The 15,467-nt window shown below is 41.2% G+C and overlaps 1 protein-coding gene across 1 annotated transcript in view; it reads right to left on the bottom strand.

Annotated features, from left to right (window-relative positions):
* THEMIS (thymocyte selection associated) overlaps window positions 1-15,133 on the bottom strand; it is a 71,711-nt gene extending 56,578 nt beyond the window's left edge. Inside the window, exons 1-2 of the mRNA XM_036404573.1 lie at window positions 15,043-15,133; window positions 1,428-1,586 (exon numbers count right to left, since the gene is read on the bottom strand). Of these exons, the coding sequence (XP_036260466.1) occupies window positions 1,428-1,586; window positions 15,043-15,133 (250 nt within the window). The remainder of the gene's footprint in view (window positions 1-1,427; window positions 1,587-15,042) is intronic.
* Window positions 15,134-15,467: the final 334 nt, after the last annotated feature.

Genomic DNA, 15,467 nt, shown 5'->3' with positions numbered 1-15,467 from the left:
CTAGAAAACACTCATATTATGTTCCCCATGCAGCATCAATTTAATTTCCCATGGGCTTTCAGTACAATAGAGTGCTAATTAAATATTTAGGGTGGGGGTTTTTTGTACAAAACTGTAGCCTCATTCAGTCCATTAGCTAGACTGATGGCCAAAGTGAGTCCTGGGCATGATCTCAGACTCTTGAAGTCTATTGCGTTCTGTGTGTGCTCTGTACCAGTGTTTCCTTTATGCATGTGCCCCACAACTTCTCCCCCAGACTCCCTCCCACTCTGACTGCCCTCTTCATGCAGTTCTCCAGCTTGCTCATCTCCTCTCACCAAGGAGCTCCCATTACCTCTGCTGCCTGCAAGACTCCCAGCATAGGAAATGCCCTACTTGCAAACTTGTGGGTGGGTGGGGTCTTCCTGTGCTGCTGAAACCACCTGCACCTGCCTCCACTCTCTGATCTTTGCATGGAAAATCTGCATCCTTCTGTCCTGCTCTGAGATCAGAACTTTTTCTACCATTTTACTAACACAGTTTGTCTCCTCTACTTCCCACACTTGGGATACTCACAAGGGAGACACACTTCTCCCTGTGTGCTTTACTCACTTCCCTGCTCAGTGCTGCTGGGCCCTAGCAGTGGAGGAACTGAGATGAGAGCAAAATTCAGAAATTAATAAATATGGCACATGATAAACCAGTACTGGGTTCAGTACTTGGCCAGCTCTCCTGAACAAGGTAACATGGAGAGGGGAAGATATGGTTCAAGTACCATATCTTGAACCATAGATATGGTTCAAGTACTTCAAGGGGAAGTATGGTTCAACAAGTCAGTACCACATGCCAAATTTCAAGTCCATCCTCCAAAATATGAATATATTTGGATTTCTCTATAGAACAATTAAAAGTGACTTTTTAAATGTAAAACCACATCCATTCTCCTCTAATCCTGTTTCCAAGCATGGAGCAGCCACCCTGACCATCATAGTTAGAATAAATCATTAAAACAAAAGCAGTATTGAAAACAAAGTATTGAAAATATTTTGTACCCATAATAATAAAATACAGATGTAGTAATGGTAAATACATCATAGTTTAAGAACACAACAAGGAAGATTTCAACTCAGAAAAGATTTGGCAAAGTCATAAGTAAATGAGAATAAGATTTTTGTTGTAATTCTTACACCAAGGGACTCCAAGTGTAGAAAGCATTACCACAAAACTTTATAATATTAATAACTTCTATCCAGGTTTGAGAAAGGACTGTAAGAGAGTTGAAATTTAAAAACTAGTTGACTATGTCTTGTACCATCTGATAAAACTGTATTCTTGACAGCTGAGTTGTAATCTCAAATATGAATCAAGACAGCAAATCAATAAAAAGAACAAAGGTGATTACTCAGGGCTATAATTTCTCAAAAACATGTATTCATTAAATACTATACCAGGAAAATTTAGTGGTAATTCCACTTTGGCTGAAAGCTGGCTGACTTCATTATTCTCACAGATACTTGCTATGAGTTTATTAATTTTGAAGCCAATAACTTTAATGACATCTTCTGTTGAGAGGGAGAATTCATTTCCAAACATCTCATAGATGGAGTCTGAAAAGAAATGCAAAAGGAAAGAAAAGCATTATTTAGCTTTTTCTTACTTTGTCATGTGTCTTTACCTCTTTGAGCGAAAACAAAAATAAAACTATAAGAAATAGTACTTATCTTGTGATAATTAGCCTAATTTTCCCTTACCTCTTCAGGGTCATGAGAAAAACAATCTTGTGACTTCAATGACCAATCAGCTCTGTGTGTACATGATTCTTAAATGCATACAAGGAGAACAAGGTCTGAAGAATTTACATTTCCAAGTTAGTAGACCAGAATAGGTCAAGGTAGAGCATAGGATTACCTGGGTTGTCAGGAGCTGTCTCCTGAAACCAGCAGGCATTGGAGCTCACTAAAGGTGGCTCTGCACAGCACAGGGCATAGTTTATCCCATAGGAAACAACAGACTACAGCAGGATACAAAAAACCCACAGAGCCTTGAAGGTACCCAGGGAGATGACAGGAGACATCTAAGTGCAACCATTTGAGTTTCCTGTGGTAACAGAAGACCTGAAGAAAGTGCTAGAAATTGGAAATCTGGCAAATTACCAATGGCAATCCCTGTCCCATGTTGAAATTAGCATATTGATTCAGACCTGGCAGCAAAAAATTCCTTTTCTGTCTGTCATGTTCAGAACTTTCAGAAAAGGAACAAAGCAATCCAGCCAAGTGTTTCAGCACTTCCTCAGCAAAACCTGGAACTGTATTTTATCTCACCAAAACTAGTCCTCCCTTCTCCATTCTAGTTGTGGTCAACCTTTACTGTTTCAGAAGCAGATGCACAGGGAGAAGAATAAAGCCAAAAAACTCAAAAGTCAAGTTATGAAGAAGAAGGAAAATTCTTCCTGGTCTCTGCAGGAGATAAGCAGAAGCTGTGGGGCATGGGATCAATTGACTATATATAAAGGCAATGCAGTGAACACATAGTGTTCCATTTGTAGATAGAATTGCATTGAACACAAAACATCAGAAATGTTGACTTTAATACTAGCTTCCATTCTTCTGTGCATTTCCTCCCAAGAACTAACCAATATCTGTCCTGAAGCAATGTGGACATGCCCTTTCTGAAATCTCATCTCAAAATTTCATTTCCCTTGTCGTGAGAAACATTGTTCTCATTTCCACTCCCAATGCATTGGTGAGTGTATTTATTTGCTCTCCTATCAATATTGTTCAGCTACTTAAAATACTTTCTTTCTCATTTCCATTTTTCCCTTCCCCAAAGGGCTCTCAGGGTTAATTTTGCCCTTTGCTTTATCTCCTCTGAGAAGACAGATTTTCCTTCACACAATTGCTCTAAGCCCTTAGTTATATCTTGTTCAGTTTAAAGTTTTGCCTTTTTACTTTTTTTTAACCTAGGTAAAAGAATGGTATCAGGCAATAAGAAATATTTAAAACCTGACCTCTGACTACATAGTTGCAATCAATAATTGAGAAGGCCAGTACTGAAATATCATTATTGCTGGCAGAACTCCCTTCCTTGAAGAGCAACACTCTTTACAGCTCTCCTTGTAGTTGGTGGGGATAGTGGGGAGAAAAAAAAAAAAAAAACAAAAACAGCTTACTTTTCTTTTTTCCACCCAAGTGTCACACCAAAAAACCCCAACAATTAGCTGACTGATCTTTCTGGTCTTCATTCAAGAACAATTCCAGTCCTGAATATAGCCTAGGCTGATAAACATCTCTTACTGAGTCTGTGGTCTATTTATTAACTCTGCTGCAGCACCTGCAAATGTCAAGCACTTGACTATCTCCTAGACCTCAAGAGAAGACACTGGGAGCCCAGTCTGAGCATAATTTATTCTTGTGTTAGCCTAAACCTACCCAAAGCCTCAACAGAGCACCACAAAACAACAGGAGAATGATGGAAAATAATGCTGAGCAACTGGGTAATTGTGCTCTTTTGTGAATACATGTCCAGACAAACCTATTGGTTGCTTGTGCAATGCTCTCAACAATTGAGATGGACACCAGAAAATCCTCAGTTTCCCTGAAGAAGATGTAGGTTTTTAACCCTCTAGAGAATGCATCTTGCTTGAAAAAATAAAGTAAAAAACCATCTGGAAGATGCTTTTCACAGACTGGATGGGACAATATACCCTGGTTTCCCTTGCTGAGGACCCTGTACAGGCTTAAGGTCTCTGCTGTGCTTGGATTCCAAACTCACCCAGCAGGCTTCCTGCTGCACACCAGGATGATGACTAACTCAGAGGTTTTCTGGATTACAGTGCCACACAAATATCAGCCAGTGCCAGGTGAAGAAAAGTGCTGTTTAAGCATGCTTTCAACATTTCTGGTACTGAACAGAAGAGCAAGAGAGCTGCTGCTGTTTAACAAAAAAGGATAATCTGGTTTTCTTACTGTAAAAATAGCGCATAGTTGTTTGCACTGTTCAGTCCCTTAGCAATTAAACACAGACTAAATCAGCTGTCTCTGTGGAAATTGCTACAGCTCCCATCAGGAGGCTGGCTGCTGCTCATGAAGTGCCATGTCTCTCTTTTTTATTACTCCAGGTATTTTATGCTCACTTTTTTAATACTCCAGGTATAGTGACTCCACCTGAGCAGCCTGTTCCAGTGCTTCTCTCCAGTTCACTCTTTCAGTGAACATTTTTTTCCCAGTATTTGAGATGAGCTTCCCCTGGCACAACTTGAGGCCCCTTTCCCTTCTTATGTCACTGGTTGCCTGGGGGAAGAGAACTACCCTCACCTCACCACATCCTCCTTTTAGATAGTTTTACAGAATGATAAGGTCTCCTCAGTCTTGTTTTCTCCAGGCTAAAAATCCCCAGCTCCCTCAGCTGCTCCTCCTAGGATTTCTGTTCAATCCCCTCCAACAGCTCCTTTTTACTTGTCTGGGCATGCTCCAGAACCTCAATGTCTTTCCTGTCATTCTTTCACCACCACTCTCTGGGCTTGGCCATCCAGTCAGTCTTATATCCAGTGATGAGCACACTGTCCAAGCTGTGAGCTGCTCACTTTCCCAAGAAAATGCTGTGGGAGACTGTGCCAAAGGTTTTCCTGAAATCTGAGTAGACAACATCCACAGCCTTTCCCTCATCTACTAAATGGAGCAGTTAAGGGGCTAAAGCTCTCCAAAAACTGTTATTGAAGAATATTTCAGTCTATATCTGCCACAGAGTGATTCCACGAAACCCCCCAAGAAAATTAAAATCAAGGGAGGTCATTGTCCTACCATCAAAGAAATTAACATGGGTACATAATCCACTGGCAAACAAAATGCTTTGCAATACCACCAGTAAGGACCACAGGATAGTAATTTTCTTTTGCAGAAGAGAAGTTGGATAGATAGATTATATAATAATGGAATAATGGAGGTATGCCACCACATTTTCCATCTAAGATATCAGAGACCAACTTTCAACAGCTTATCAATAGTAAAACATGTATTACCAGATTTATTTGAAATAGGCCAAGAGGTTGAAAGATTATGAGGATGAGAGGTTGGGTGGATGATTGCTAACTGTCTGAGACCATGATTGCAGAAGCCTCATTTTTATCAATACTAGGATTTAGAAAAAAATATAAATTAAAATCTGCCAGCCACATTTTTGGGGGTACATTTGCACATACAGTATTGATTTTAATTACACATTTGTCTGCAACTAGATTGCTTTGGCCCTGATTTTAGCCCCTGCTTGGCAGTTTGCCTGGAATAATACAATGAAGATTACATTCAGACAAGAAAAATGTTACCTAGGCACTTGCAGCAAATATTTGTGCTGGTAAAAGGGAGCCAGGGAAAGTGCATAGCTTTCAAAAAGGATAATAAAAGTACTTTTTCCTTTAGAAACCATGATAATTAATCTTAAAACATTTTGAAAATTCCCACTTTGTGACAATGTGACCCTGAGAGATTTTACTTCAGCTGTGTAATATGGACCCCTCACACAATATATTGAAAAATAAAATTTTAATTAAAATGTACTTTTTAACATTTATTTGTTGTTGCTCAACAATAACTTTGTTTTTCCCATTCAAGTCACAAAGAAAATGTAACTCTTTGAAAATGTAAATCAAATAGCCTTGAGAAGAGGATCTTTTGATTTGAGAAAGATGTATGCAATATAATGCAAAAAACCCCCCAAACCAACATTTTAGCAGAACCCAGAATAAAGCAGCTTATTTACAGTGATCAAACAATGCCCCTGAAGGCTGTAATTAAAGAGCTTGTTGACGTTTAAAGAACCTGCTCTGAAATGTTACTTTGTTCAATAAAAAACACATTTATATCCTTTCATAAGCTCATCTCTAGTTCAACAATCTGTGTTATCAACCACCATGATCAGATCAAAGCGAGTGTCACAATCGGTTCAGTATCTTTTCCCTCCATCTTTCCTAAAATGTTAAGCAGCCACAGCACCATCCTCCCTAACATAAGCCCTTTATTTGACTTATTTCTCATTATAGGTACAAGAAGAGCACTTTTGTATTAAGAACAGCAATATAAAATATAAATACAGTGAATGCCTGAGATGGAAGATATCATTCTTAATGTCAGGGCATCTGACAGTACCACTGAAATAAATATTTTATAATACAAGGTGAAAAAATAAAATATCTCAGTAATATGTCCCTTTTCCTTCCCAGCAGCTTGGAGCTCCTTTGGTGACTGCTCTCAGAGTGAACGCCTCACTGACGCTGATAGAAACGGCTCCCAGTCAGGGGCGGGAGTAAACAGCAGTAATACATCACTGGGATGGAGCTCCTTTCTGCCAAATGCCTCCGGGCAGTTTAGCAGGAAGGGCCAAGGAGAGCGATGCAAACGAGACAAAAGACTTGACTAAGGTGGCACAGAGGATTATTCAGCAGCGGTGAAGCCCAAGCCCAGGCTGGCTGACTCCCAGTCTCACAGCCTGTCTGATACGGGGCGCTGCTAAGTGCTTCCAAGTATCCCCCTCTTTTTTTTTTTTTCTTCTTTTTTTTTTTAAACAAAGACCAAGCTTTTTCCCTAAAAAAGACCAAATCGCTTTGGAGGCCAAACACTAGGCATTGACTGCCTAGTCCCATGAGTTTGAATCTTTGAAGGAAAATATTTTCTCTTTCATGTCTCAGTAACACTCACTGAATTCATTGCAGCTGGCAGGCTGAGCAGTCTTTGAAAGGAGATCCAAAGAACCAGGAGCCTGGCTGCTTAGTGGGGAGATGAAAGATCCCCCTACATCTCCTGAAAGAGTAGAACTTTGTCCCAATGTCCTTTTCCCAGTGCTCTTTTCTCCATTATTAAGTTGTCATCAGCTGCCCATATGGGTGCTGTCTTCACTATCAGAGGTGACTCTGTTTCAGGGGCTGGTTCTGCTTTCACATAAAGGCTCCATGCCCTGGTGCAGCCATTCAGCCAGAATTACAATAGCCCATTCTCCCCTACAACATAGCTCAGCTGAAATCACAGTTTTATTAAGGCTCCTGCAGGCTCTCAAAGTAATATGAAGGGCATAATGGATCTATAATTAGTGTCGATATAAAAAGGTATCATTCTTTATGGGCATTATTTGAGGACTAGCCAATTGTTCAGAGTTTATGCTCTTTGGCAAGAAAAGAGATCTATTTTAAACTTTTAAGGAGGAGAGTTTTGCTTAATCATTTAAATCATTTTATACTCTGATTAAGCAGAAGGAAAAGCAAACAGTTTCTGATGGGGAGACATTAGGTAGCTTTTTTTTCCAGTCAAATATCTCCTGAGCACAAAAGGCACTCAGCAGTCTGCTGAATTTCCCCCTCTAAACTCAAATAATCCAATGCCTTGTAGGGAAGAGGCTGGAAATCGTGCACAATGACAGGCAAAGAAGGAAGCATAGCCCAGCATAGCCCAGCTTCTCTCTCTAACCCCAGGCTGTGAGAGTGGCTGCAAACTGGATAAAACACCAGCATGGCTGTTATCCACCCCTCCCTTCCTAACCCCAGAAGGTGCCCCCACTGAGAGCAGGTGAGCCCAGCTCCACAGTGACCACACAGTGCTCCAGATGCCTGAGGATAGCAGTGGTCATGAAGGCAGTGTGAATTCGAGTGGAAGATCCTTTGTCAAGTGTCAGAGCAACTTATTGGGCTTTCAAAAACCTCTTCTCTCTTTAACATGTCCTAAGCAACAAAAATCTTTAGGTTAGATCAGTTTGGGACACAAATCTTCCAAAAGAGACTATGCAAAGATGCATCTTACCTAGATCATACCTACTTAGGCTGTGAAGGGTCTGATTTTTGCCTGCGCGAAACCATCAAAAAACAAAAGCCATTAAGATTTATCTTTTGCCATATAAAGTCAAACTTTAAATGTCAAGTGCTTTAAGCCATTTCAATCATAATGGACTTTAAAAAGAAATTACTTCTGAGGTGTCTGATTTATGCTTTCCTGATAAGTTTATGGCCATTTTTTTTAATAAATGCATTCTTCTGATTCTCATCTCTCTAGAGGCTCACACACTGCATGTGGCAGCAGAGCTTTATGCATGCAGCACCCACTATAATGGAAAGAGCAAGTAAAACCACAGCTCCCAATTTGACCTTTTATTTGGGTTTACCCAAATGAGTCAGAATTACTACAGCATTGAAGACAATGCCCAAACCTGATTTTGAACAGCATTAGTCACTGTTATAGCTGGTCATGATTTATTTGGATTTATTAATTTTCTTTACAGCACTAATTAATTTGAATTTAATATGTTCATTCACATATATGTTCAACAGAAAACTACATTTTTTAGATGAGGTTTAGGAAGGCTGCTCAAACTGAGTTGCAGGATGAGATCAGAGTGTTGAGCACTTCACAGGTGCAGTCCAGAACTGGAAACATGTTTAAGCATTTTTCCCTACTTAGATCAGAGCATGATGCTCCTTGTACCACTTCTGTGTGTCCAAGGGACTTAACCAGAAACAGTGGACCTGGACAAATGCCATGTTCCTTCATGAACACATCACCAGGTACTTCAAGAAAAAGTTTTGTCACAAAAGCCTTGTAGCTCAGAAACAGTGTGTGGTCATGGGCTTGTGTATCGTGGGATGTTTACCCCAGGATCTTCCCTCCTATGCAATTTAACATGATTGTCCCTTCTTCTTTCCAGAGCCTGAGTTTGTGAAAACTATCTTGGTACTTTTACAGGTTTTTTACAGGTTTGTGGGAAGGCAAACAGGGCCCCTCCTGCTGCAGACCTCCTCCTCCTCCTCACATCCCTGGAGCCCAAGTGCAATGACCGCTGGGGAGCTCTCTGCTACAGGACACCAACACATTGAGGGAGCTTCAGCAAGACAAGACAAGGAGTTGACCCCTGCATTGAGACAAGCCTGGCAATTTGGGTATTCTTCCTACCTTCTGTGCCATCCACGGGGAGGCCCAAAACTGAATGTCACAAAAAGAAAATCCCCTCAGAGGAGTTCCTCAAATCAGCTTCACCCTGAGTGCCAGCTACCCAGGGTCAGATTTTTCTCACTGTGTCTGGATGAGTCATTCCATTGAGGGCAGCAGTATGAATAAAATGAGCAATATTTGACCCAAAAAAGTCAGGGTTTGCTCTCACATCCATTGAAGAACACTTTCTTTCTTTCTTGTTTAGAATAAAACGGGCATTTGAAGTAGCTTGAACAAAGGCAGGAGAATTTCAGTGGTTTGTATTAATAGAGAAAATTTACCAATATGCTCCAACTAATGACCACAAAAAAGAATCTAAACTAGTTGTTACTCTGGCTGTACTTAAGGCTCTTGCTCCTACTTGATCAATCAAGAGGAACAGAAACAACTGTATTCACAGGAAAACACCCTTGCACTTTTTGATATGTTTATCTATCTTTAAAAAGTCTTCTCTATCTTGAAAAAAAAAAAAGACACAAATTAGTAAGTGAAAGCACTGTACCACAAATTTCACCAATTTCACAAGCAGTTCTCCCTTGGCATACACTCCACTGAGAATCCACATAGTAAATTAGGAGAATGATAATAATTTTTAATGATATTTCACCTCTAAGAAATACAGCCCTAATTATCTTCATCAAGCTGTCTTATGTTCAGCCTCTGTTTAAATTATTTGCTGCTTTTTGTAAGAAAAAGTAGTTTTGTTAATCTTGAAGAGACAGTTTGCTTGTTTTATCCATACATATTATAGACTGCATATCCTAGCCTTCATCAACTCATTGGCTTATCATACTTGACAAGGGAGAAGGAATTGTTCTCTCTAGGTTGGCTTAGAAACAGTAAAATAGTTGTACCCTATGTGATAATTTTTGAACTGTTAGTGTTGAGAGACATTTCTTGCCTAAATTAGGACTCAGGGCAGCTGAGTTTGGATAGATAAGGATTCCTTTTGCATTCAGCTTGCCTAGCTACAATAACAGGGTCAACAACTGTTTTGAACTCTGTTGATGATCAGCAGAGCCCATCACTTCCCTGAAATGCTTGCAGAAATGCATGCTGGAAAGATGCTGTTTTCCAGTCACAGAAGCAGAGAGAGTGAAACCAAAACTGCAGAGACAGCGAGCGAATGTGGATAAGTAGTCAGCAAGAGGAACCATGAGTCATGTTGTTTAGAGTTGACCAAAATGAGTTTTGAAATGGAACTATTCACGCAAGGGTTTTGTTTGGCATTGCCTCTCAGCAATTCTCAGATGTTTGGTGCAGCTGTCAGAGAGCACCAAACATCAGTCCAGAGGAGGAATCCTAACCTGTCAATTCTAAGAATCTTTAGATCCCTTAAGTCTGGAAGGACATTAACCAAGGATGTACTTGTGACCCTACAGTTGCCTCTTCCCAGTATTTCCCCCCTGCACAGATCTAGCACTTTCCTGAATCCCAGAGACTGGACTACCACAGCTACAGCATGCTGCTTCCTTGCATACCCAGGCTGCAGAGGCAGAGGCTGCTGGCTTAGAGTTCCCTTCTCCTCAGAGAAGGAGCACAGAGTTTCCTGTGTTTCACAGGCCTGTTGTAAAAGAGGGTATGTCCTGGAACTGCAATTTACACAACACACATGCTGTTTTCAAATAACTGAACTGCAGAGCAGAGCTACAAGCCCTCCCATGCTCTGGCAAGTTTCAACCCCTGAAGAAATGGGGGAATACCATTAATGATGTATGTGTTTAGGTGGGGCAAGAATGGGAAAGCTGTGCATAGGCTAATGACAACAAACACCAACAGAAGAGGTGCCTTGAGAGGTTCTTCATTTTTCACAATTAAAATTGGCACTTTTTACTGTTTTGACACTGGTTAAATTAAGCCTGCAAAATATTAAATTCAATTACCCATAAAATAATTATATTAGTATTAAAAAAGACATAATTTTTGCAACATATAAATGAAAGCCTACATTAGCATGCTATCTGTAAAAATCAGTGGTCAGACAGTATTTATCTCACTAAGTATCAATATTTACTAAAATGTTCAAAGAAAGATATTTGATCAATCAAATCAGTTCCCAATGGAGTTTCAGCAATTTAATTTTTTAATAACATATTTTAATGAGCTATTAAATTATCATGTACTTCAGTCTGCACTGTAGTTCCTTTCTAATCAGTGCTGATTACCAAGTTATTTGTATCTGGCAGACTTGCTTTCATTTTATAATCATCCTTCCTAATCCCTTCAGAGATTCAACAGTACAGTCCAGTTTCTGTAGCAAGGACATTACAGCTGCAGAGTCCAGAGCAACTGCCCTGACACGCATCCCTGGCATTTGCAGAACTACCATCTCCTTTCATCTGTGTTTCTGTTCTCAAACCAGGGATGACAATAATTTCTCTGCTTCTGGATGGACTTTTTATGATGATGAAAAGCATTTTGGAAGAACTCAGGGCCCTTACTAACACCCCACATTTCTGACTGCAAAGTGGCAGAGGGGTAGGTGATGGCTGCAGGCTGGGTCTCTATGCAGCCCCACACAGCTGGAGCCAAAGCAGAATAGAAACATGGAAGTGTGAACAAGAGTCTCCAACCTTGACTATTCTGCCTAGAGGCAAACTGGTATGGCTTCAACCAACCCTAAAGTCCAAGTGTAGCATGAAAATCACTGATATCATTCAAGGAAAATGCTTTCCTCTTCTTCATGCCCAGAACAGAGAGGTAAACAGCAACAGAACTTCCTGAGAAAGGTATCTAAAACATAGTATCCACTACCAACAGCGAAAGTTTGATTGCCCAGAGCTTTTCTAGCTGAAAGTATTCCATGTAGAAGCAGGGTCTATAAAGTTGTGTCCATTTGCAGTTTGGGGAACTACAGTTAAATACATCACATTCCAGTAGTATCAGCAGAAACATAATTTTTTTATAGGCCAGTAGAGAGACTAATGGTAGAATGAGTGCACACAGCATATGTTTTCTACTTGCTCTCCACTGGGAACAGTAGCAGGCAGGCTAGGGTATGAAAGGAGAGACCTAGATTGTATTTGGTGTAACATGGATAAAGAGGCAGAATGGATTCTTTCAGAGATGTTACCTTGCCAAAGGCAAGTAAATTCCCACTCTCTCCCTGGAGCTTGACTTTGCAGCTTCTAATAAAAATACCTCACCACATGGAAAACATTCATCCTCACAGAGCATTAAACTTTCCTTATGCTTCCAGAGGTACTGAAAATCTGTCAGGAACTGTAAGGCTAGTTTGCAAGTCCTATATTTATAAAATCATAAAACCTAAGTGCAGTGTGTGGAAAATGCTGCTTCCAATAGAGTAAATGGACAGTTTCATCCCTACAGCACACAGAGCACCAGAGAAGAGCAGTGAATCAATTACACGGTGTTGTCTTATTATCAAGTATCTTGCTGTAGCCTTCTTTGGTTGGCTGCTACAGCTTTGAGGTGACAGCTCTAATGGATGTAATAGACCATCATTTACTCCATTAGCCATTCTATGTACCTACCTATGCTATGTAAAGAAAACTTGCCCTTTTTGGGTGGGGGTTCTGAAGACGGGAATATACATTAACACGTATATAAAAATTCTTCCTATTTAGAATTCTTACACAGGAAAATTAAGTATCCCTGTTGATTGATCAGTTTCAAATGATCACATGTAATGCTTTAGCAATTGATCTTCTCCCTTACTGTCTGCAGGTTGTGCTGAGAATGGTTACAGATTCCTATGAAATCCCATTCCACAAAAGCACTCAGCTGACCAGGCTGACTGTGTAGCCATTTGGGAGCTATTACAATCAGTGCACAAATGCTCAGATTTGGTCCCAGCAGCCAGAGCAATAAACCCATGTTCCCTGCTGATAGACCTGCCATTACCCACCCTGTGATTGCTGGTGGACTGCATGGGGTAAGAGAGATCAAAAAAGGTTGGTGCAGGGGCAGAGGGATCTGCCTGAGGAAGGACTAAAGAGTGGTTGTCCTAATGGGAACTTGAAGTGCTCAAAGTGGCCCATTCTCCTGTTTAGCAATATAACAGGAGTTACTCCAGACTCTCTTTGAAGCACTAGTCTTTCAACAGAAAATGTAACATAAATCATAATGCAATCACAGAACAATGTGTTCACCCCAACTGCCAGGTACAGAAGGAAAGAAAATATTCAGGAAAGATCTGACACAGACAGAGAGCTCAGGGAAGAAGGAAGAGAAAGGGAGGGAGGGCCTGGCCTGAGAAGACCTTTTGTAGCCCTAGATCCTGCAAACCTATCAGGCACCAAGTGTCTTGAGCATCTCAATCTTCCTCTGAAGCAAGGAAGAAGAGGAACACACAGAAGCCTACTACAGGACATCTGTGTTCCTAGGTACTTGCGAATATTTTTTGGGGATATGGTGGCTGTGAGGGCAAGGAGCCAAGCAGAATAGATCAGTCTTGCTTGTTGTATAAACAAGAGACTCGCGCATGGCTGTCGGTGCTGCAGCTGCTGCGCTGGTGGGACATATATGAGAACAGCTGAGAAGCCACCAGGAGCAGAGGACAGGAAGAGGTAGTGCTGCTGAAGGCCAAAAAAGCACTGAAGCAGTACGAGGGCTGTCACTTTTTAATGCTTATATTCTCAGGAGCACATACCACCTCCTCCCAAGGCTAATCAACAGCTAGTAGACTTTTTCTTTCACATGTGAGGAATTGCTGCAGAGTGGTCTGTGTGCTTACTCACCAGTGTTTTTCTCCTCAGGAAAATGAAGGGTTTAGACAGCATAGAGAATCACAAACTGAAATACTCTGGCTACAAAAATGTACTGATATAAGTTTTACCATTCATGAGCAGTAGGATGCAGACTGCATGAACTCAGAAACCTGCAGACAGCTGGGCTACCATCATTTTATCATAGCATTTTGTACATATACAAATATATATATGTAGTTTAAAAGATAAAACTTGAACAGGCCACATAGCAAAGTTCAGAATAACAATATTTTCAAAAGTTTCTGGTTATTTTAGCTAAGTTTATTTCCCAGAACACTTTTTCTATATATCAGTATTATTCATAGGTAGTTTCCAGGGCAGCCAAGATGAGCAATCAGGAGCACATGGACAGTACTCTACCATCACATATTCAATATGCCCTTTCCCATTTCCTCTCTGCCCAAAGAGGCTGTTGTCATGGAGGGAAAAATCACCCACTCTGGCCACAGATACTGATTGCCAATCAGACTCTGGCCACCTCCTCTCTCCTTCTGTGGTGCAGCATGGAAATACTTAGATTGATGTAAAGATAGATGTTGTGGATCCCAAAGTGGGTGTTTGGCTGAAGCTGAAGCAGACTTCAGTTCATTTCATGAAACCCTCTCTGTTTTATTAGTTGAACCTGAGTTTTTCCCTCTCAGTGGCATGGAAGTAACTTTTTCTAGACTGATACATGGGCTTGACGTGACATCTTCACTGTCATTGAACAAAGTCCATGCCCAAACCAAGAGCAGATTTTTCCCTCTAACTGGATTCTCTTCGACACAACCTTTCAAGTGTGTTTTGTGCACAAGCAGAGCACTAAAACCATCATAACAATAGATCTGCAGCAGGAAAACCCAGTAAAATATTACCCCTGTGTTGCTCCTGTCCAGCTCATACCAACTCCTTTGCATTGTTGCACACTTGAAGTGCCTCCAAATACAGGACAGAATTTCAGGAAAATCTTATGGTCCTTCATGGTCACTTTCCAGACTCCCTGGTTCTTTATTTCTGAGACAGAAGAGACCTCTCCACAGCAGCCCCAGAAGTCCAAGAGGAGCTAAATAAATTAACCTCTGTGAGGTGATTTGCAGTTGCTGGATTGATGGCTCTGTGTAAGTGCAAGCAAATTCATGTCTTTCCAGGATATGATAACGACTAACTAGGTTTTTTTTCACTGCCAGTGAGAAGACTGGTGCACGCTGCACCAAAGGCATTTCCAAAGCCATTCTTTGGAAACACTCATTCTTCAGCTGGTGGGAAACTTCTAGGAGACAACTCCATGAGCATCCTTCCTATGCCTCCCCTCCTTCTACACTCAGTCTGAAGGGGGACCTGATGTCAAATACAGGCTTGCAAAGCCCTGCCAGAAAACATCTGATGCTTACCTTGACAATAGATGCCTGACTGGATTTGGAGGACCCTGGGAAGGGCTCTGAGGTCCAGAGAATGAATGAACTTCTGCAGGGTAGAGGCCATGGTCCGCAGCACTGTAGCATGTGGGTTTGGCACGTAAACACCAGTGAGAAGCTCCCAAGGTAGCAACACTCTCAGCCTGGTGCATGCAGTGCTCGGAAGCTCCACAGCAGAGGGGAGGAGTGGCATGGGGAGGAACTTCTGCTTCCTTCCCTCTGTGGCTGCTTCCTCTCATAGATGCAGCTGGAGCAGAGTGAGGCAGCTGGTGGTCCCTTCAGCTGGTTCTGGCACCCACATCCACCAAGGGTCAGTGCCAGGCTGGGAGACGTGGGAGGTTGCTGTGGGTACTGGGCTCCAAAGGGGAAAGGGAGATCTGGTACAAAATTTTATCAGTGAT

The sequence above is a fragment of the Molothrus ater genome, chromosome 3, assembly GCF_012460135.2.
Source record: "Molothrus ater isolate BHLD 08-10-18 breed brown headed cowbird chromosome 3, BPBGC_Mater_1.1, whole genome shotgun sequence".
Lineage (NCBI taxonomy): Eukaryota > Metazoa > Chordata > Aves > Passeriformes > Icteridae > Molothrus > Molothrus ater.
This window is presented reverse-complemented; position numbering and strand designations above follow the sequence as displayed.